General features: G+C 36.9%; 2 protein-coding genes across 6 annotated transcripts in view; one reads left to right on the forward strand and one right to left on the reverse strand.

Annotated features, from left to right (window-relative positions):
* The window catches only part of usp14 (ubiquitin specific peptidase 14 (tRNA-guanine transglycosylase)), a 24,936-nt gene extending 22,521 nt beyond the window's left edge, over positions 1-2,415 (reverse strand). For 2 of the 3 annotated variants that reach the window (XR_012385434.1, XR_012385429.1), the window contains exon 1: positions 2,246-2,385. Coding sequence is in view for 1 of the 3 variants with exons in the window: in NM_199973.1 (NP_956267.1) it covers positions 2,246-2,261 (16 nt within the window). In the remaining 2 variants the exon portion in view is untranslated. 3 annotated transcript variants of the gene reach the window in all.
* Positions 2,416-7,793: 5,378 nt separating this feature from the next.
* The window catches only part of rock1 (Rho-associated, coiled-coil containing protein kinase 1), an 81,788-nt gene continuing 65,495 nt past the window's right edge, over positions 7,794-24,086 (forward strand). For 2 of the 3 annotated variants that reach the window (XR_012384832.1, XM_021478592.3), the window contains exon 1: positions 7,794-8,669. Coding sequence is in view for 2 of the 3 variants with exons in the window: in XM_021478592.3 (XP_021334267.1) it covers positions 8,571-8,669 (99 nt within the window). In the remaining variant the exon portion in view is untranslated. 3 annotated transcript variants of the gene reach the window in all.

Below are 24,086 nucleotides of genomic sequence, written 5' to 3' on the forward strand. Positions count from 1 at the left end.
GTCAACATTTTGCAAACTATTTGAAGAAATGTACTTGTTAAACAAATCAAAATTGAATAAATGTATTTGTCAATTACTCGACTTTATTTCATTCGGCATGTTTATGTCTTGCATTGGCACTAACATAACTGACCCATGACACTAAAACAACACAAACTAGCCACATTAAAGACACTATTCTCCACAAAAAACACACACTGTTAATACAGTAGAGAGTAATAGATATAGCTTTCATGGACTAAAGTTATCATATAGGGGTATCCTTAATATAATTTCAGAAAAGTATTATTTGCCAATTATAAGCAGGGGAGTCATGTTAGCAGACTATCAACATTGTTCAGTCAATAAATAGTGCTTATGTTGTTATAATTCTTCACTTTCCCCAATTGGTAAAGTTTTTTCCTCACCACTGTCTTGCATGGTTCTTGATCTGTAGAGCTGTGCATCGATGGATTTGCTCTTCAGTGTTTGGACTTATTAAACCGCACTGAACAGAACTAAACTAAACTGAACTTAAACACTGAAAACTGAACTACACTGTTTCAATTTACTATGATCTTCTATGTGAAGCTGCTTTGACACAATCTACATTGTAAAAGCGCTATAGAAATAAAGGTAAATTGAATTGTTTGGAAGACATACTTAAATGTATTTTCAGACTGAATATTTACATTAGCTTGGTAAACAATACAGGAACTTTTAAAAGGAACGAATGTGCGAATATTAAACCAAATTTACTTCAATCAAATATAGCATAGGGCTACAGAAAAAATAAGAATATACTGAACAGTTTATTTATTTAATGTGCCCAAATTTCCCGATTTCTAGAGTTTGACCAATCTTTACCCAGATTTAACATTGTCAACATTTTGCATCCTCTATTGAAGAAAATAACTTGTATAATGAGTAATAGGCAAATTAATCGTCAATTACTCACTTTTATTCCTTTTGGCAAGGTAATTTCTTGAAATGCCACTATCAGAACTGGAGGTGTCAGTATAGTTAAAAACACTCTAGTACTTGCTATAGCCGACTATATTATATCTTCATGTGGTTGTCTGACGACTGAAAATAGATCTGGCAGCAGATATCGCAGTTACTTTTTACCTTGTTAATATTTATTGTTATTTATTTAGGATATGCGTTTTCACATTATGATTCCAATGCCTCATTATTAAATGGTTAAAATGACTAGAAATAAGTGAAATATTCTTAAGAATTAAATATTAAGTGTTCTTCAGAAGAGTGTACTTGCATTAAGATTATATTATAGTAGCAATAAGTGGCATAAAATGGTCTTACAATGACATTTTTACCTTGTAAACATTTATTATTATTTATTTAGGATATCCGTTTTCACATTTTGATTCCAATGCCTTATTATTAAATGGTTGAAATGACTCAAATTAAATGAATTATTCTTATCATGTGTTCTTGAGAGGTGTGTACTTGCATTACGATGAAATTATAATAGTAATAAGTGGCATAAAATGGTCTCAAAACGACAGTAACGTCGTTTACCGCGATATATTAGGTGCGATATATCGTATAGATATCGTGGCAGGTCTATTAGTTCGTATTCATCATATTAATGACTATCAACATTCTCCAGTCAATAAATAGCGCTAATAATGTTTGGAAGTCATACTTCAACGCAATTTCAGACTGAACATACAGATTAGCATAGTAAACAACATAGAGACCTTTAAAATTGACTAATGTGCCAATATTAAGCCAACTTTACCTCATTAGTTCTCACCGGTAATGTAAACAAGTACCACTCACCTGTTAAATAGCACACTAGTTACAACAATAAAGCATCACATTTAAAATCTACAAGTTGTTCTGTTTAAATATTACATTAGAAAAATGTAAAGTACATGTAAAGTATGCTGACTTACAGCTTCTAAACATATTATAATTAAGTTAACGTAAACTGAAAGCAACCTAGCCGGCGAGATGTCATGCTGTATCACTAAGTTACCGTTACTCCTCCAATCTGCTCATTCACAAATCACAGCATGAACATTATATCAAATAAACACATCTCCTACATAAAAGTCATCCCATAAAGCCTGCCAAAGCGTTCCCGCTTCTTGTTTAGCTTCCAACGTGTTTTTACAACAGAAAGTATGAACTGAGGCCTGAAGCTAATGTTTCATGCTAACGGCGCTCACTCTTCTCAAGCATCTCTTATCGTTTAAAGACCAACTATGATTTGCGTTAAATCGTAGTGTTGACGTACCTGTAAATACGGGCATCTTTCTGTCTGCTTGTCCTTAAACACAGCACAAATCCAAAGGGTTTACGATGGGATGCGGAAGATTTGTGTGTCTACTAACTTCATTCAAACGGCAGCCCACAATGACGCTGCAACTGCATGATGACCAGATCGATGAGCTCGACGAGCGATTTACTTCCCCTCGTGCCAAACTCCCTTTTATTATTATTGCATATGAACACATACTACTTGAGCAAATAAGGTTAAATAAATATAATTAAAATTAATTTATAGCTGTTTTTGTGAATACTTTAATGAAACTATTTCACATTTATTTTGGTTTGGCCAATATATTCAACATTTTTGCATTAATGTTAGCCTCATATATGTTTTAAACATTTTCCTTACCTTATAAACATGTGATTTTGGGTTATTATGTTAAGGATGCTTATATATTAATATCTTCTCCTTTAATGTTTTTGCATAAAATGTAAAATATTTACATGTATTATCAGTACTAAAAGTGAATTTAGTAACTTTTGTTAACAACAAAATTTGAAGAAACATAAGTATATTATATTTTTATGTAAATAGATAATGTACCCTCTCGTCCTTTTTTTCTTTTATTTAATTTTTTCTTTTTTTTATTTAATCTTTGTTAAGGAATGTGAAGTAATTTTGTTGTAAAAATGAATCTATACTGGTTCTTGTTAATAATAATAATAAAACAAAATCACTACAATATTCCCACAGCATGCCGTCAATCAAACTATTATTATGAATTATTAGATATTAGGAATTATATTAAGAAAAAACATTAAAAGCAAGAGGAATAAAATAAATTAAAATTAAGACAGTTTACTTGTTAATTTTGGGTTTACAGATAATATTAGAGGTCCCTTAGAATTGTTTTTGATTTACATTTGTATTGCAGTACTGTTTTAATTCGTTAATGAAATGAAAACAAATGAGTTGTGTATGAAATATTCCCATTGTAACCATTAGTTGAATAATAGAAGTTTAATCCTTTTCTATTGTTTTCATTCACATTATATCAGAGTCAGACCAACTTACCTCGTGCGAATGTCCTGTAACGAAGCGTTGGGTGATGAATATTAATGAGAACAATGTTTGAATTATTTTTGTAAATAAAGACCACGTTTAATACACTGCTTTTCCACTAGATGGAGACCGTCAATAATCGGTAGTAAATCTGACAACACAGATTTAACATATCAGAATGATATCCGATTAAAAAAATTAAATGGGGCAAACATTTTCTCAAAAATCCAACATCAATCTGGAATTTTATTCCAAATTATAAATTTTCTAAATTTGGAGGGTTTAATTTCTTATTACTCTATAACTGTTGATAAAATACCAGCTAAATTATCTTAATTTTATAAGCAATTTCATCTTATTAGCAATTTCATCACTATTATACAAACACAACGTTTCTCCTCACAAATATTTTATTTGGAATAACCAAAATATTGTATACAAAAACAAATTTCTTTTCTTTCAAAGCTGGTTTAAAGCAAATATTCTGCTTGTTAGTCAATTATTTAACTCAAATTGCCATTTAATAAATCATAATACATTTCTTAATTGATTCAATATTTCCATTCCCCCTAAAAAATTTGCTGTTGTATTGTCCTTCTGTGTTTCCTCTTTTAGACCCTTCCACAATGGTTGGAAAATGTTGTTTCTCAGCAACTTCTTTAAACAAATCAAAAGTTTTTTATTTCTTAATGGAACTGTATCACACTCTCAGAAATAAAGGTACATGAGCTGTCACTGGGGTGGTACCATTTCAAAAGGTACACATTTGTACTTAAAGGTACCTCAAACAAATCATGCAAAAACAAGCATCAAATCATACATTGATCGAACATCCTTAATCACTGTCAGATTCTCCTTTGCCAAATTTTTCTGAGTCATAGCCTTAAAGGTGTATTGCACACATGCAGTGGTGGAAAGAGTACTGAAAAAGCATACTTAAGTAAAAGTACCATGCCTAAAAATGTAGTGTGAGTAGAGGAAAAGTGCCTGTTGTAACTATTACTCAAAGTAATATACTACTAGTATATTTAGTAATATACTACTAAAGTAGACCTTTTAAAAGTACTCAAGAGTGAGTATTATGTGGCTAAAAGTTGATGCATTTACATGTAATTTGTGGATGTGTGTGTGTAAACGTAACATTCTGTAGTGCATTTAGTGATTGTGCAGCAGGCACACAATGTCATAAGACGTTAATATTAGGTTAGATTTAGGTTGTGATGTCAGGTGACCAAAATTCAATGTCTAGTCAGTGTCTAAGGACAATGTAATTTTGATATCCAATAATGACATCAAATGACGTTGATATTTGGTTGATTTTAGGTTGATTTTAGGTTGTTAGAAAGTGACCAAATCCAATGTCGAGCCAACATCTTAAACCAACATCCTATTGACGTCAAATACTGACATGTTATTCATTAGTAATGGCAACCAGAACTCAACGTCTGATAGAGGTCATAGTGGTAACGTTGACACAACGTCAAGCTGTAACATCTTTAGACGTTGATATTTAGTTGGTTTTAGGTTGGACATTGGATATTGACATCGGGCTGACGTTGAGTTCTGATGTAAACCCGATTTTCATTTCCAAACAAAATGCAGCGTCTCCATGACATAAGGGTACAATTTCAATCTGACATCATGTTGACGTCTTGTGCCTGCTGGGTGTTTAAGGCCATTTTGGTCATCATACAGTAAACATCCATCATCTTCTCATTAGTGACATGCATTTAAACCAGGGGTGCCCATTCTCAATCCTGGAGTGCCGGTGTCCTGCAAAGTTTAGTTCCAATAACAATCAGACGCACCTGGGCTAGCTAATCAATCTCATACTAGGCTTACATCCATGCAGGTGTGTTGAGGCAAGTTGGAGGTAAAATCTGCAGGACATCGGCCCTCCAGGACTGTGTTTGGGCATCCCTGATCTAAACACCCTAGTAGCAAAGAATTCTGGCCCAGATTTGGCATAAAGCTGGCACAGCAGGCATTCATCCGGCACTGGCATACAGCATGTGGGCCAAACATGGCCCAGGTTTGGCAGAGGTGGCACCGTTTTTAAGGCGACACATAAGATTTGGGCCAGATGAAAAACGTAGTATTTGGCCCAGATTTAAAAATTTGATAAGTGGGCCATGTGAGTTTGGCCAGTCTTGACCCACATTTAAAATACACTAAAATCATTTTTGAGTAAAGAAAAAAAATTCTACCAATCAGGTCACTTTGGGAAAAAGCGTGCCCATAGTGTGCCTAAAGCGCATCACTCCATGGGTTTATCAATTTCATTGCTATCGTGACGCACCAACCTATCTGGCCCAGTTCAGGCCCAGTTATGAGTTATTAACTTGGCTGAGATTGGCCCAGATATGGTCTGTGTTTGGCCCTTGTCTGGAAGCCAGATTTGGTCCAGTCATGTATCGTAATTCACTGCGGCATGTGGGCCAAGCAAAACCTGATTGTGTGGGCCAGAGCTGGGCCAGAGAAATTTTGCTATGTGGGCAGTCTCTGGGTCAATGCGTGATATTGAACATCTTCTTGGACACTTAATGCTTCCAAACAGTTTGCTGCAATGTAAAGTGCACATGTCTTGAAGTAGTTCATTATTATTTACCTTCTATGTGTGATTTGATTGGACAGGAATTACAGGACGGATTTTTCTAACTCCCAAAGACAAAATAAAGTAGTGACTGCAGGTTGAAGGAAAGTAGTGGAGTAAAAGTACCGATACAGCACTAAAAATGTACTCAAGGAAAAGTAAAAGTAGACATTTTTAAAAGTACTTAGTAAATTACAATTTCTGAGAAAAACTACTCAATTATAGTCATTTGGGTATTTGTAATTAGTTACTTTACACCACTGCACACATGTGAATGATAACAACTTAAACTTGCTGTTTCTGAAGTTTTATTTTCTTTCTAAATAGCAGTTTTAGCATAACAACTATTAAATATATTGGACTGAGGACAAGGACATGAGTTTAGTGTAAAGTGTTTTTAATAAAGAACAAAAATCTGAGACCTAAATAAAGGACATATTCCTTTAGAACAACTTAAAGAAATCAACCATCAGTCCATTTTAGACATTTTTTTGGGATAAAATACTTTTTATTCAGTGTATTTATGCTTTTATCTCAGGCACAGATAGTGTACTTTTCTGGTAGAATGTCCCATATAGCTATTTTTACAGTGTGCTTACTGTGCTTCATTGTGTATCCTATTATGCAAAGACTGACCGTACAGCACGCTTGATGGTTTATTTTGCTGTGGTGATTCCAGATTAATAAAGGGACTAAGACGAAAATACAATAAATGAATGAATAAAGTACAAAAGGTGCATTTTAGAACTGTTGGGCCCGTGGCTGGAATAGGACCCCAAAATACAATAGTATCTGGATGCAGCTTTTATGATGCAAGCTGAGACTGCATCACTCAGCGATGCAATGTCAGAGACAATGCACTCAAATGGAGCTAGTGACATCACTGTGACTGTTAGGGTTAGGGGTGGGGTTAGGTGAGCCCATTAAAAAGCATTGGATGCAGCCCAGATTGCACTGCACCAGGTCTGCAGCCAGACCCCTCTCCCAAAATCACTAAATCCCTCCTGCTTACATGCAATCTCAGATCGAATAATCAAAGTAGCGTGGTAAACATACCTGCCAACATTTGTCCCTGAAAATCTGGGAGATTGGGGGGGGGGGTTAGGTTTGGGGTTGAGGTGTCTGAATAACACTGCTGCAGACCGGGTACTGTGTACTGTGGTGTTAGTAGCTAGACTATGAAGTGTGTTTCGGGCGACCGCTGCAATCAGATCCTACACCAATATTGGTGACCAAGGGGTTTTACAGGGGGGGAGATGGTTGAAATTGCTGTAGCTTTCCGGGAGAAATAACAAAACGGGAGGGTGGCAGAAAATGTGTATGAAATACGGGAGACTCCCGGGAAAAACGGGAGTGTTGGCAGGTATGGTGGTAAACAATATGGGACAGTTTCACAAGTTGTCACTGTACGAATGTGCGAAAATAAAACCAACTTTACCTGAATATCACAGTGTGCTTACTTCATCATACCGTACGCATCTTAATAGACTGTAAAAAATGACAAAAAGTCATGAAAACAAATATTTAATGTTACTTTAACTTATTTAATCAGGTTTCAACAAAGTTTGACTTAATATTTTTAGTCAGTTTGACTGATGTAAGTTGAGATGACTATACAAGTTCATTTGATTCAACTAAAATCATTTAGGCAGCAAGTATTTTGTAGTGTATGGACTGAGTGTATGTCTGACCGTACAGTACAGTCGCAAAATATTGCAGAAATGTACTGGCGTGGCGCTGTACAGCCCTGAAAATGCTTGCTCTGCGGTTCTGCATGCGAACACATACTGCAGAAACACGTTGGTTTTCAGACCCGCCATTAAACCGAAGCGGGAGCGAGCAAGTGAGCGAGCGAGCGTCTGCACATGCGCAGTCGGGGAAGTTTCGAAGTTAACTGACTCTCCGGGGTGTTTCAACAGGAAGGCGGACATGTTGGTCGGGCAGTGGGAGAAAATCGGGCACCCTCTATATTTTTTTCTCCTTTTTGAATAACAGCATCGATTGAAAGCTTGATGTATCCGTTTAGCTACGGCTTCGTGGATTACATACATGTTGGGAAAGTACAAACCGGCGCGCGGAATAGAGGAGGTTTATCGCCGAAGGACTCGTAAAGGATCGTTTTAACCAGGATCTTGTTTTAACTGATCGAAATTTTCGTAAGGCGAAGTTTTGTCTCTGTCTCTCGCCACTTCTCACTTTGCAGCTGTCAGACTCGCTCGGCCTGGCGAGCATTTATGGACGGAGGCCTGGAGAAACTTCGTTTCTTATGGCCGCATGCTAACTCTGCACCGTTTATTTCACGTCTTCAGTGTTTTGTTGCGGGGATGTGATCAGTTTGCGTGTTTTAAACGAGCCCCTCATATCTCCCGAAGCTAAATTAGCTTAGCGCAGTATACGTTAATCTGTTGCTGCCGCTTTTTGTGTGTTGCCAAGTTGTCATGGACTAATCCGACACCTTGTCTTGTCGTTGTTGTTGTTTTGTGTGGAAAATGTGGCTTTTCGTCCCCTCTCGGTGTTGTGTACGTTTCAGCGAGAGCGAAAATGAGGCAGTAAGGCACAAAACGCTGCTTTGATCAAACTGCTGCTTATTGCTTTTGTGAGGGCAGAGGAAGTTAGCGAGTTCATTTGCTAATCTAGCCAGTAAACTCGCATCTCTTTGCACTCGACTGAATCAAACCCCCCATCCGATCAGTTATGGAGATGTCTATTGGAGAAAGTTTGACAGCTCGTTTCGAGAAGATCGATGCTATGCTGAAGGATCCCAAATCAGAGGTCAACACAGACTGTCTGCTGGTAAGTCGATCGCATTTATTACAATTATCGTATCGCTTTGTTTTGGGGACATTTGTTTTTGCTAAGTAGATACAGTTTTGAGGTAAAGTTGCTTTTACATTGGCACATTAAATCATTTTTGAACAGTGACAACTTTTGACACGGTCTATTTAATTGACTGTGAACAATATGATGCTTTGATAGTCATTGGCTGCTAATATGATTTCCCTACTTCGAATTAGCAAATAATGCATTTCTGAGATTATATTATTAATGATGAAGTTCCAATGTGTGTATATAAAAAACAACTTTACCTCATCCTAATGTATGCCAACTGTTTTATCGCTTTTTTGTAGACATTTGTTTTTGCTAAGTAGCTACTCCACAGTCTGTTGAGGTAAAGTTGAACAGCCTCAACTGCAGCACAGCATTAGCACTATACTATATACAATATACACTATACACTATATATACTGTGAATGTTGTGCTCTTGGTGGGATATGTCCACCATAATAAGGGATTCCCCCCAAAAAAATCCCAAAATTACTAAATATGTTCACTTGGAGCTGTTTCATTATAAATAAACAGTTAAATAGTCAGTAATATGTTTATTATTATTATTATTATTATTATTAACACAAGAAAAAATAAATATATGCATTAGCAACAAACACAATAGCAAACTTCAACTTATTAAAATTAATATTTATTATGATGAAATAGAATCAAGCTATCAATTTCATTAGCCGTTTCTCCACTGTATAACTTACACATTCTGATCAAAGAACAACGAATGAATCTCTCATTTATTAAGATTTTTTTTTATTACATTAAATAAGATGTGTCACTTAAAAAATGTAAACGTAATAATGAAAGCATTCGACTGCTTTCCCAACTTTTTATGCTCATTCAAGACGAAATTAGTTGTGTTTGGGGAAAAAAAAACACCAAGATCGACATTGTATGTTATTATTATTAAATATGTTTGTATGTCTGTTTAAACACGCACCCAAAAGCCAGACTTTCTCTCTGTTTCAAATCGCGTGTACAGAATCCGTTTGGGAAACAGCGTCTGTTTATCACTATGGAGCGCGTGAGCTGACAGTCACGCACTGCTATATGACTGTTTTGAGGATTGTATAGGATGGGCGACGGCACCTGTAATCAAAAGGAAATGGAATCGAGCTGTTGTTAATATTTATTTATAAGTGTTTTCACTCCTAAACAAAGCGAAAGCACAGAAGACTCACGTTTTAGAGCAAGGGGCGACCCCTGATGGTTCGGCGGTATGGGTTGCGCATAGGGAGGCTCGGCTGTTCAGAGAAAGACTGAAAATATGGGAGAAATAAGGGAAAATACTTTTAAGGGATGATAGCAGTATAGAACAGTAAAATACGGGAGAATCCCAGGAAAAACGGGAGGGTTGAAAGGTATGTTCTATTGCGTTTAGAAGACATTTGTTTTGCTAATTAGCTACTCTAGCTACAATCTTTTGAGGTAAAGTTGGTTTTTCAATCGCATATTATTTCATTTTTGGACAGTCTCAACTTGTGACAGTCTCAACATCAACACAACATTTAATTCACTGTGAATGTTGTGCTTTGATAGTCTCTGGCTGCTAATAAGATTTCCCTACTTAGAATTTGCCAAATAAAACCAGCTTTACCTCATCCCAATGTATTCCAATCATTTTATTGCTTTTTTGAGAAATTTGTTTCTGCTAATTAGCTACTCTCTAGCTACACACTTTTGAGGAAAAGTTGGTTTTACAATCGCATAATATTTCATTTTTGGACAGTCTCAACTTGTGACAGTCTCTCAACATCAACACAACATTTAATTGACTCTGAGTGTTGTGCTTTGCTTTTGCGTCAAAGTAGCCGGAAGTCATTCATTTTTAATGAGAGCCGGCGACGAGGAGCAGCGCGGCGCGGCGCGTCTTCGCCGATGTGAGTGTCGAGGGGAGTTGAAATCAAGTCAACTTAATGCTAATGATCTATGACGCGGTTTGGTGGCAAGCAATCTGAATGAAGACGTCCACCGCTTGATAGTAGTTCAGAGAACACAGAACTGTGAACTTTGGTTCCGACCACAGTTGTTCCCAAGGGTTTGATGATAGCGGTTGCCGGATTTTCAATTATTTACAATGTTTTCTTACAGGAACATGCATTAAATAAGTTACTGGCGAGTTACTGATGTTCATTAATGTTATATAAATTTATCTTAAAAAAGCGGGAATCTCACGCGATGTGACAGTACAAAACAGTATAGCTGCTTCAGGATATTTCAGACATATGGACACATATTGGATAAAAAGAGCAAAGTCACACCACACGCAACTTGATCTTTCATTGTTAAATGAATTTGATAAGAAGTGCGCAACATTTTCACTCTAGAAACATGTTTCATGCAGGAATGTAAGTGATATGCTGCAGCGGCTCCTTTAAATACGAGATCAATGTAGCGTGTTTTGACGCTCTCGCTGGCGAAGCTGAAGACAGACAGCGTTGTCGCCAGGGCGGCCAGAGCGACCTTGGACGCTCTCGCCGCTTTCGGTGTGAACAGACAGTTACTAGCCATCACAATTGCAATATCTGTAAAAAAAAAAAAAATTGGAGTTATATATTTTCCCTAAATTGCATAGTCCTACTGTGAACAGTGTTGTACTTTGATAGTCATTGGCTGCTAATATGATTTCCATATTTAGAATTTGCGAAGAATACTTTCTGAAATTATATTATTAAGGAGAACGTATAAATGTGTGAATATAAAACCTCACCCTAATTATTTGTATACTATGTTGACCTGCGGTTGGCAATTTAAAAAAAAAAAAAAAAAAAAGTGAATTACTTGCACGTCAAAGTTATTTTTTGCTTTAAGAATTTCTGCTTTGCATTCATATTCAACAGGATGATTATTGTATAGATTGCATTTTTTTTGTAGTCTTACTGTGTTTTAATATCACACCGCGTTAAGAGGTTTCTAACTGAGAGTTTCAGTTATTGATAGTGGCATCAGTGACACTTCCTAGTCTTCAATCTCACAGGCTTTGACAAGTATTATAGTAAATCCAGGTCACAAGATTTTATCCTGAAATGTGCAGTGTCAGACGTGTGTGTATGGATCTTATATATATATATATATATATATATATATATATATATATATATATATATATATATATATATATATAATATGCATAATATAACCCTTTTGGTTGATGTTTTACATATGTGTTTACCTCATGTGTAGGAATGGTTCTGCTCCTGGCGTTTGAATGATATAGTAAAAACCTCATAATAATAATAATATTAAAAAGAGCTTTATAGCGTGTTCTTGGATGGTATTATGACATTATTATGATATTGTTATGACATTATTATGATTATAACTATATTTCAGTTTTCCGAAGTACATTTTCTTTTTATTTTAAGTTCTCTCATTGAAATAAGATAATCCTAATTTGTCTTTTTATACAAGCGACAAGACAACAGAAGCGGTGGTATACTGTAAACATACTAGGAATGCTTATTTATTGGTTAGACATGAATATTTGTACTGTTTTAGATTAATGGTGATTGGTTGAATATATAGCCTCAGGTTGTAGATGTTTTTTACTGCTATTTAACATCTAAACCGCATCTTCCACTTCATCTGAAATATTGAAACCCACTACAAATCAAACAGTAAGGGACTTTATAATCATTTTAATCTCATCATTCAAAGAAGGAACACCAGTGCTTGGACGTTAGTTGGTTGAGAACATGATATACTTCAAGCTGCATAAAACACTATGATGATCATTTTTGGAGCGCATTTTTCAAGAAAAACGTAAGTTTTATTTAAATTGATTATTACTACTAAAACAGTGGTAAATAGCTAACAAAACTGTACTCTTGATTAAAAAAAATGTGTTTGTTGTTCGTTCAAACTGCTTATTTTAAATGAGATAAAACAACACAATTATTGAGTTATTTGGGGGACAACTTTTTATTATTTACCTTACGACCTTACTTATGATTTTACCTTTAATCCACTTAATTTTGTAAAAACTAATACGTTTACTTAATTCCTTTATGTTTTTCCAACACAAATCGATTGTTTGGAACCCAGCATTTTTCACAATGAGGGCAATGGCTACACCAGAGAGAAAATATGAATGATTCTGAAGCTGAAAATACAGATTGTTACACTGACTGAACACATAAGTAGGCCTATTTTTTTGTATCAAAGTAGACATTTGGCATTAGAAGGACAGATATTCCCTCTAGTATTATTAAATTTCATATTCACTGTTTTAAGTATAGTAGTTTAATTGCAGCACTGTCACTTTCTTTCTTATTTCTCACGCTTTGAATGAAGGCGTTTGTTAATTCTCTAACATACAAGTCACACACAGACTCTCTCTGTGCTCTCTAATTCCCGCCTCTCTCCTAATAATGCACTTATATGAGAATAACAAACCACCTAAATCCCTGGTAATGTGATATGACGATTTCAATGATGTGCTTGCATTTCTTTTATTGTTAGGTGAGCAGCTCCGGCATGCAGAATGACTATTCCCAAACTTTTCTGATGTTATTTTAGTATTGGTCGCTTTTAGGATATCTATAAGCTAGTACACTCTAAAACAGGGACAGAATTCATGTTTAGAAGATATAAAACTGATATAAGCATCCAAACCTTGTAGTTTGTCCGCCTAAATGGATCAACAGTTTTATTTGGGTCACCTCGTACTTCAGTTTCTCATCAAAACTTTTGATCAATCAAATGCTCTTTAGTGTCTGACATGCCCCGCCCCTTTAGGACGCTTTTTTATTTGCCTTTCATTTGATTAGCTTGATCTCGACCACTCTCACTGCTCATTGGCTGTTTTTTTAAAGGGGAGGAGCTATTATATGTTCAAGTTCAAGTTCTGTTTATTTATATAGCACGTTTCCAACTGCCACATAGCTGCAAAGTGCTATACAGAGAGAAAATAATAGGGGTGTCAAAATTAATTGTTTCTTCGGTGCACCGCGATGCAGATGCGGACAATTCTGTATCGTTTCAGTAATAATCATAACCGGTTATTATGTACTGACGTCATTTTTCTCCTATGTGCTCTGTCGCGAGGGAGGTGAGCGCGAGTATTTACAACACTCAGGCAACTCAGGGCCGGCCCGTGGCAGAGGCACCATAGGCATATGCTAAGGGCGCTGTATATCCAGGGGGGCGCCAGAGATGAGTGCGGTTCAGTTGGTTTTGTTTTCGATTTTCCTGACACACATTCAGTTATAGACGGCAATAACTCAAAAACCTAAAAAGATCTAAAGTGTGTTTCCTACAAAAAGACAAAGCTGGTTATGTTTCACAGCTGTCTTTCTTTTTTTCCGCTCGACATTACGAGCACTGCTTCGTTTAAGCCCTCGCAATATGTTTAACCGGGAGAGCTCGCGCGGAGAGGAGAAAAAGTGCTTCTTTTTTTTTTCGTTTTTTTTCTTCCTGTTTTTCTGCTCCGCTCAGCGCGAGCTCTCCCTGTAGCGAGGGCTTAAGTGTGTGTGTGTGTTTGTTTGTTTGTTTGTTTGTTTGTTTGGTGCTGTCTATGTTTGTGTATGTGTTTGAATGAGAGACAGTGTGGTGCTGTGTGTTTATACAGACAGCTTGTTATAGCCTCCCCCCTAAAATATAACACTGTATATAGAAAGCATCGTCAATGCACCGTGATGCACCGAGATATCGAATTGAACCGAATCGAAGACTTGATAATCGTAACCGAACCGTGAAACCAGTATAGGTTCACACCTCTAGAAAATAAACACATGATATGAGCATAAAACAGTAAAACTAGCAATAGGCACATAATAGGAAGAAACATAGAAAGATTATCAAGAAAAGACCAAAATATTATTAAAAAAAATAGAAAATAATAATAATAAAATAATTTTTTTTCCTAATTAAAAGATGCCACCATAGTTGACCAACACTAAACATGAAAGAGAACATGACCGTTTTGATCCCCCTTCCCTATTCCCAACACCCCCCCCCCCTTCTGAAAGGGAAGGACTTATGCTTCAAAAGACCTAGAAAATAAATGGGTATTTTATTTAGACTTAAAAATAGGCAGCGACGAAGCCTTTTTTAGTTATAATGGCAGAGTGTTCCAGAGGCGAGGACCTGCTATGGCAAAAGCAGGTTTGCCCCTACTTTTAAAGTGGGCCTTTGGAACTTTTAATAAAAACTGATCATCGGAACGCAAGTGTCTTGGAGGAGTGTAGTTAACAATCAGTTGGGATAAATAATGAGGGCCTAGACCAGGGGTGGGCAAACTCAGTCCTGGAGGGCCGGTGTCCTGCACAGTTTAGCTTCAACTCTAATCAAACACACCTGCTTATAGATTTCTAGTGATCTTGAAGACACTGATAAGCTTGTTCAGGTGTGTTTGATTAGTGTTGAAGCTAAACTGTGCAGGACACCGGCCCTCCAGGACTGAGTTTGCCCACCCCTGGCCTAGACCTTGTAGGGCTTTATACACAAAGAGAAGGATTTTAAATTCGATTCTTTGTGTCACCGGTAGCCAATGTAGAGACCTCAGAATAGGAGTGATGTGTGCATATTTTGGGCTTTTTGTTTTTGTTATATAATCTATTTTAGTAAGATTACGTCAGACATCAAATAAAAAATGCACATTTGAATCACACAAGTTGTGTGTCATAAAAACACTCCGTAATCCACCCAAAACGCTATTGAAACCCATTTTCAGATCGCAAATTACCGGTTGTAAACGCTGTAAAGGGAAGTTCTAAACATTCTACCGGAAGAGCTGGTCACTATGTCGCTCTCCATGCAGCAGGTGAGAAAAAGGTCTGTAATTGTAATGAGGAGGAGGGTGAATCTACACTGGTCTCACGGTTCGGTTCGGTTGCGATTATCATGCCATCGATTCAGTTGAGTTCGATATCTTGGTGCATTGACGATGCTTTCCATACATAATTCGATTTTTTTTTCCCCAACACAAGAATTTTTTAAAATTAAAATCTATAAATATATTTATATATTATTTGTAATACAATTTTTTCCTTTAATACAGCAGTAAGATATATAAACTGTACTCTTAAATTGACCTGCTCAAAGAAAACACTCTTTGTATGTATCAAACATAACTCCAACGCATGCACAGAGGACAGCACGAGCATTTATAGCAAATAAACTCTTATAAATATTATCCCGAGCACTGTCAAAGGAGGTCTTACACCCCTATAGTTGGTCATTGTCTTCATGTGCTCAACAGAAAGGGCTGTGATCGGCTTTAGAAATGAAAGTGCTGTTCACTGATGAGTGACGCGGGAAGAACAGCGGCAGTTACAGTCTATGCACATAATACGCGGTTATCACAGGTAATCCGTAATAGACACAGTGCACTTGCACCTCAGGCACACTCGTGTCAGGATCCACAAGTATCGCTTTAACAGCCAAGAGGAAAGGAAAAGTTACCTCACAAACACGCCAGCGGGTCAAATGTCCAATGTGTGTGATAGAGAGAATTTTACAGCATCTCTCTCTAGTAGTGAAAAAGTGGCTCGTGTCAGTGAAAGACTTTCCAGCAAACTCACAAGCAGTTGAACTGTGCATAATTATCTACCTTTTAAGTAGTTGGAGTGTTTTATTTTGTCGCCCTCCTTCGCCATAGTATTCTACTGTGACATCGCGCATAGGAGATAAATAACGTCAGTACATAATAACCGGTAGGGCTGCTCGATTTTGGAAAAAATCATAATCACGATTATTTTGGTCATAATTGTAATCACGATTATTGTAAACGATTATCAGTTGAAGTCAAAATTATTAGCGCTTTTGAGAATTTAGTTTTTTTAAATAACTATTTCCTAAATTATGTTAAACAGAGCAAGGAATTTAACAGTATTTCCTCTAATAATTTTTTTCATCTGGAGAAAGTCTTATTTGTTTTATTTTAGCCAGAATAAAAGCAGGTTTGAATATTTTGAAACCCATTTTAAGGTCAATATTATTAGTCCCCTTAAGCAATATATTTTTTGATTGTCTGCAGAAGAATCTACTGTTATACAATGACTTGTCTAATTACTCTAATTAAGCCTTTGAATTGCACTTTAATCTGAATGCTTGTATTTTGAAAAACATCTAGTAAAATGTTATGTACTGTCATCATAGCAAAGATGAAACAAATCAGTAATTAGACATGATAAAACAAAACTATTATGTTCAGAAATACGTAAAAAACTTCTTTCCATTAAACAGAAACTGGAGGGAAAGGGTTGCTAATAATATTCTGGAGGGCTAATAATTCTGACTACAACTGTATATATACAGTTATCTTCCACCCTGCAAAGGAAAGAGAAATAAATACAATAGAATAAAAATATAAAACAAACTGTGATTTAAGCATCTTCACCCTAAGAAAAACACTTTAGCTACAAAAATCCTTCAGTCAAGAGCAGCAAGAAATTTTCTCGTCGTTTGATTAATGATAAAACAGGCGGCAGCATTTTGCACTGTCACTTTAATGGTTTCTCTTTCACGTGTCTTTTGATTCTCAACTCGTTTGTTTATTACGCAAATGAGGGTTAATATGAATATTCACTAATCACCGCGTTTTGACACCTATTTGATAATTAAAGCGCTCATGTTAAGATGACTTTAGATGTCTGCGCTCCTCTGCTCGTCTCAGTGTGCGAATGACACCGAATGCTGACCGCGTGCTTATGCGTGTGCGCGTGTTGCACACACACATAAGCACGCGTTCTTTCGCCTTTTGGTATATGGTGCAATAATCGTTTATCTCGATTAATGGTTTTTATAATCGTTAGAAGCCATAATCGAAATCGGATTTGCACAGCCCTAATAACCGGTTATGATCGAATACTGAACCGATATTGAATTGTCCACATGTGCATCGCGAGGCACTAAAGAAACAATTAATTTTGACACCCCTATATAGGGCTGCATGATTCTGACTAAAATGAGAATTGCAATTGTTTTGCTTAAAATAAAGATCACGATTTTCTCACGATTCTGTAGATGTAAAATAAAGGAATGGTAAAAACAAACATGGCACAACATCGCTAATAATATTATGTGTTGGTCTACTGGTTTCTATAAATAATTCTATTCTACTTATAATAATTCTGATGTTGAATTATTATGTTTGAGATATATGCTTGCAATCTGTCATATTAGACAATTTTATTCACTGGTAAAATCAGACATTTGCCATTATCAGATTATATTCAACAATATATAGGGTGGAGTAGTTATACTGACATTGTAAACATTTATTTTTATGCAAATCTGTGTGTTCGCTATGAAAGAAAAACATCAAATGCTTGTCGTAATCATAACTCTAAAATGCGATATGATCATTTAAATGAAGTGCACACTTTCGGTTTCATTTTGACTGCTAAGTGCTTGTTCATACTTCGCGTGCGGCTCCCAAACGATCACTCTGTGCCACAAACTGAATATTATTTACAACTGTATTACATGTTACTCGCAACATGTGCTGGTTCTGTTCACTAAAGTAGACGCTCGCGCGCGTCTATCATTAAGTAAAGCGCGAGCGCCCTCTCTATAACAGCTCACAGTCAGCAGCTCACGTCTTGTGTGATTTCCCGATCGTGAACACATCATTATATTAAGACAAAAATGACATTTTTAGGTGAATTATACCTTATAAATACAGTATGTGACTCATTCAACATCATTTGGAGGTGTCAATGTCACTGAGCAACGTGTGTGAAACAATGAAAAGTCTCGTGCAGCCGCCTTTTCTTCTCTCCTGAACTTGAAAATATGATTGGCAGAATCGTAGAAATGCTGGATTAAGATCGTCTAGGGGTTCGAATCGAGATCGCAATCTTTTAACGATTCATTTGTGCAGCTCTACCCTATTATAGTTTGGTATATTTACCCTTAACCCACGGCTCTCAATGATATTTGGTTTTACGAAAAAGTTTGGACACCCCTGTTGTAGAGCTTTAGTTTCTCTAAAGATCCTGTTAAAATGTTGGAGAGTTATACGCCACGAGTGATTCAAATATGTTTCACTTGCATTATATAGTGCATTTGTCTAGGCCTTAGCGTTGTGTTTGCTCTCACACAGAGCAAACAGAAAGAGTAGAGCTGCTGTTGTTTTATTCATCTGAAGCTTTCAGCTCTGGCCTGTTCCTACCCGTCTCTCCTGCATGTGTACGGCCTCACCTGTCCCTGCATCCGCCTCTGATCCTTCCTGTTACGCTGGAGGTCTAGATGTGGCATGTCTAATGAAGCTGCATCGTTCAGAGTCTCTGCATGAACCTCGGGGCAACTGCCCCCTCTCATCTACTAGGACAGCACAATATATCATTTCAGCACTGATATCGCAACGTGCACATTCACAATAGTCACATCGCAAGATATGCAGGGTTGAGTCTGAATTGCGCTACAGAATTTAATTTAGCTACTGTATTTATTCATTCAGCTTAGTCCCTTTATTTATCAGGGGTTGCCACAGGGGAATGAACCGCTAACTTATCCTGCACATGTTTTACACAGCGGATGGCCTTCTGGCACTGGGAAACACCCATACACTCTCACATACACTGTGGCCACTTTCATTCATTCATTCATTTTTAGTTTAGTCCCTTTAATAATCAGGGGTCGCCACAGCGGAATGAACCGCCAACTTATCCAGCATATGTTTTATGCAGCTGATGTGGTATCGATGCTGAAATCATATATTATGTCTTTTAGGAAGCTCGTGACAGTTTTTGCGGTGCACCGGGGATGACTTTATTTCCATGGGGCTGCTCTTAATGACCTGCATCAATATTTCCAGCATATGGTGTATTTTCCTCTGACTGTACATTCCTGGGGGAATGTGTCAGAAATGACATTTTCAACAATTCTCACCGCACTTTAACCTAATTTGGATTTATTATTTTTTGACACTTTTTAATACACTTCTGTCACTTTTAAGAAATTAGTACACTTTACTTCAAGTAAAACCTAATGTCTTAAAGGAACCACCAGTCCTCCTGAGCTTTTAATATCACTCCGCCTGGTCCAGCCATAGTACAGCAGCAGCATTTCTTGACTATTGCTCCAGATAGATAGTATCGTTCTCAGCAGGATCGGCTTAGAAAATAGTCCTTTTTCATTTCCCATCTGTTTTATTGCTCAGTGTAGCTATAGAAAACTTGATCTTTGTATAGGAAAATTATCAAAACTTTTTTTTTATATTTATTTTTATTTAAAACGTTTTTTATTTTATTTATTGAAATGCTAATGGTCTAATTCAATTCAGTTCATTATGCTAAGCTAAGCTAAAAGTGAACTGCCAGAACAAGAAATTGGCTGAATTGATAAAAAATTGGTCAACAGTTTTAACTGTAGGAGACAAGTAAAATAAGCCCTTTTGAGAAAAAAGGTGTTTCCATCCTTTAGGAAATATTTGAAAAAGTGAAAAGGGAAAATTTTTACTTCAACTGTTTATATACGCTTACAGGCCACTTTATTGGGGATACCTTTCCAACTGCTTGTTAACGCAACTTTCTATTCAGCTAATCACATGGCAGCAACACAATGCATTTAGGCATGTAGACGGGCTGATCTGAGTATTTCAGAAACTGCTGATCTACTAGGATTTTCACGCACAACCATCTCTAGGGTTTACAGAGAATGGTTTGAGAAAGAGGAAATATCCAGTGAGCGGCAGTTCTGTCGGCGCAAATGCCTTGTTGATGCCAGAGGTCAAAGGAGAATGTCCAGACTGGTTCCAGCTGATAGAAAGGCAACAGTAACTCAAATAAGCACTCGTTACAACCGAGGTCTGCAGAAGAGCATCTCTGAATGCACAACACTTCCCAACCTTGAGGCGGATGGGCTACAGCAGCAGAAGACCACACCGGGTGCCGCTCCTGTCAGCTAAGAACAGGAAACTGAGGCTACAATTCACACAGACTCACCAAAACTGGACAATAGAAGATTGGAGAATCGTTGCCTGCTCTGGTGAGTCTCCATTTCTGCTGACACATTCGGACGGTAGGGTTAGAATTTGGCGGCAACAACATGAAAGCGTGGATCCATCCTGCCTTGTGTCAACGGTTCAGGCTGGTGGTGGTGGTGTAATGGTGTGGGAGGTATTTTCTTGGCCCATTAGTACCAATTGAGCATCGTGTTAACGCCACAGCCTACCTGAGGATTGTTGCTGACCATGTCCATCTCTTTATGACCACATCTCAGACTGGTTTCTTGAACATGACAATGAGTTCACTGTACTTGAATGGCCTCCACAGTCACCAGAACTCAATTCAGTAGAGCACCTTTGGGATGTGGTGGAACGGGAGATTCACATCATGGATGTGCAGCCGACAAATCTGCAGCAACTGCGTGATGCTATCATGTTAATATGGAGCAAAATCTCTGAGGAATTTTCCAGTCCATCGGTGAATCTATGCCATGAAGGATTAAGACAAGGCAAAAGGAGGTCGAACCCGATACTAGTTAGGTGTACCTAATAAAGTGGCCGTTTAGTGTGTATACAGAATACACAAAAATGATTGTCAGCTTTTATTCTTTAAGCAATTAGTTGCAGTTAATCGTTTATCAGCACTAATCAACACATTAAAGTTTCAAAAACACAATAGCAAAGCTGTAAACCTCATCCATCTGAATATAGTGGTTAATTCAGAGTCTCATAAAGAGAAATGATTGCTTTATATAGGCTGTGGATGAATAATGATGAGCTTCCAGGCCTCTGAACATGAGCGTGTGGTGTGTTTTTTTATTTTTTTGTCGTCGTTCATCAATGAATGGAGTCTTTGCTCAGCTCTCCCTCAGGGCCCCTACAGCCGCCAAACCCACCTCTCCTTAAAATTCCCAGCTAATCAAAAAAGCTCTTGTCTCAGGAAGCATCCAGAGCGCATGTATGTTACAGTGCAGTGTTTAATGGGCCGTGTATTCTAGTGTCTGGAGGTACAGACTTTCAATGATTCATGAATAGCAGGACTTGATCCCAGACGTAAGCGGCGCTTGAGTCATTTGGAAAAACTAAACTTTTGTTGTCATTTTTTTCCCCGTTACTGAATGACGTAGTGTGTCGCCCTGACTGAACGGACCATTGGATGTCCAGAGCAGCTGATGATACTTTGACAGTCGTTTCCAGCACTTGGAAACTCAATCAATAGGGTATATGCCGAGCTAGTGTTGTTCCCATTCTGATAAACTTCCGGTGACCTGTTATTATGAGTTTTTTTTTTCCATTTTATACGATTTCTTTTACAGCATTGTTGTTGTAATGTAATTAAAATATATTCAGTTAAATAGACTTCGGCATTCATTTAGTTGCTCAAGCGTAAAACGAGACAAAATGCCGTTTACTCGCTCTCGTCTGTCAGAATCAGCAGGTTAGCGCAGAAGCTGCATTGAATATACTGGGGTAAAATAAATGCTCATATTATAAAGACATGGCGGGGAAATGTAATTTAATGCAGTGCTTCTTGTACAATCTGAGACCCACTTTATAATAAGAAAGTCTAAGTTAAGATGAAATGTTTGTGCCTGTACCACACATTAGGGCTGCTCGATTATGGGAAAAATCATAATCACGATTATTTTGGTCATAATTGTAATCACGATTATTCAAAACGATTATCAGTTGAAGTCAAAATGGTTTGCCCTTCTGAGAATTTATTTTTATATACAAATATTTCCCAAATTATGTTTAACAGAGCAATTTTTTACAGTATTTCCTATAATATTTTTTCTTCTGGAGAAAGGCTTATTTTTTTATTTCAGCTAGAAAAAAAAATCAGGTTTAAATATGTTGAAACCAATTATAATAGCTCGATATTATTAGCCCCCTTAAGCAATATATATTTTTGATTGTCTGCAGAAGAAACTACTGTTATACAATGACTTGCCTATTTACTCTAATTAAGCCCTTGAATGTCACTTTAACCACTTAAACTCTGCCCGTGACGTCATCGACTTTCGCTTTCAGATATAAAGGGCTAGCATTGCACCAGACCCCCGTAAGTGGTGTCGTTTAAGGGTGTAGAATCTATATTTTATGCACATATGCATCACTTTGGTTTTTATTCTACTGTACAAAAGTTATTTACACTTAAATACACAGTATTTTGGATACCCGAGCTGGGTATTTTACATTGGTTCATTTTCATATTTTTTTTATTAACACATGTAGAAGTTATGACTCAAATGAAAGCTCTTGCCGGTGCTCATACAGTTCTAGCGTTCTTTTTACTGAATTATATTCATATGCCAAACAGTTGTTGAATGAATTGTGGTGTTTCCATGCCGCAGAAATGTAAACATTACATTCATGATCAATAAGCAGCCCCAGATAGCACAGACAGCTGTCATCTCTTACCTTATGCTGTGCCCTTTAGGGCCGTTTCTCCTCTGTTTTTGAGGTGATGTGCATAAGTAATCCTTTTATATGTCTGATGTGGTCCAAACACAGTGAATTATGTTTGATCAAACAAAAGAATAGTGAAATATGTAAACAAGAATCGGTCTCTGTGGATTGTACAGCACCTCTCATCAGTTGGAATACAATAACTTTTGCATAGATTATGGTGGAGACCTTTTTCTTTTTTCCTATGATTACAGACATGTGCAGGAACCACCAACATTATTTACAGCACGCTAGACCACACATAACCGTAATAGGTACACTTTCAAATTTGAGTTTATAAAAAAAAGCGCCTCTTTTTTTAGGTGTTTATTATAACACAGACGACATATACAGATATTTTAAACACTTTCAATAGTGTTTTATGAAAATTCAAAGGGTTTTCTTTAAAATTATACCAAATTTTTGCACTTACACCTCTGCATGTGGATTTGGGAAGCTTTTAAATTTTAAAATCCCCAAATAGCAGCAGAGTTTAAGTGGTTAAGCTGAATACTAGGATCTTGAAAAATATCTAATAAAATATAATGTGCTGTCATCAAAGCAAAGATAAAAGAAATCAGTTATTAGAAATGAGCTATTAAATCTGTTTAAACTGGGTTTTAAGCATCTTCACTGTAAGAACAAAAGTCCTTCAGTCAAGAGCAGTGAGGGATTTTGTCCTTTTGTTGTTTGATTGATAATAAAAACAGCAGCAGGAATATCGCACGCACATATCGCACTTTAAGAATAGTGCGGCTCCGATATGGTTTCTCTTTCACGTGTCTTTTGATTCTCAACTTGTTTGTTTATAACACAAATGAGGATTAATATGAATAATCACTAAACACCGTGCATGTATTTGACCATTAAAGCGCTCGCATTAGGATGGCGTTAGATGTGCGTGTGCTCTGCTGTCTGAGGCTAAGCGCGGACCGCGCGCACACAGACACACACAAACACACACACAATACCTGTCCGAGGCTAAGCGCAGCGCGCACACACACAACAGCACGTGCTCTTTCGCG

This window comes from Danio rerio, chromosome 2 (genome assembly GCF_049306965.1).
Source record: "Danio rerio strain Tuebingen ecotype United States chromosome 2, GRCz12tu, whole genome shotgun sequence".
Lineage (NCBI taxonomy): Eukaryota > Metazoa > Chordata > Actinopteri > Cypriniformes > Danionidae > Danio > Danio rerio.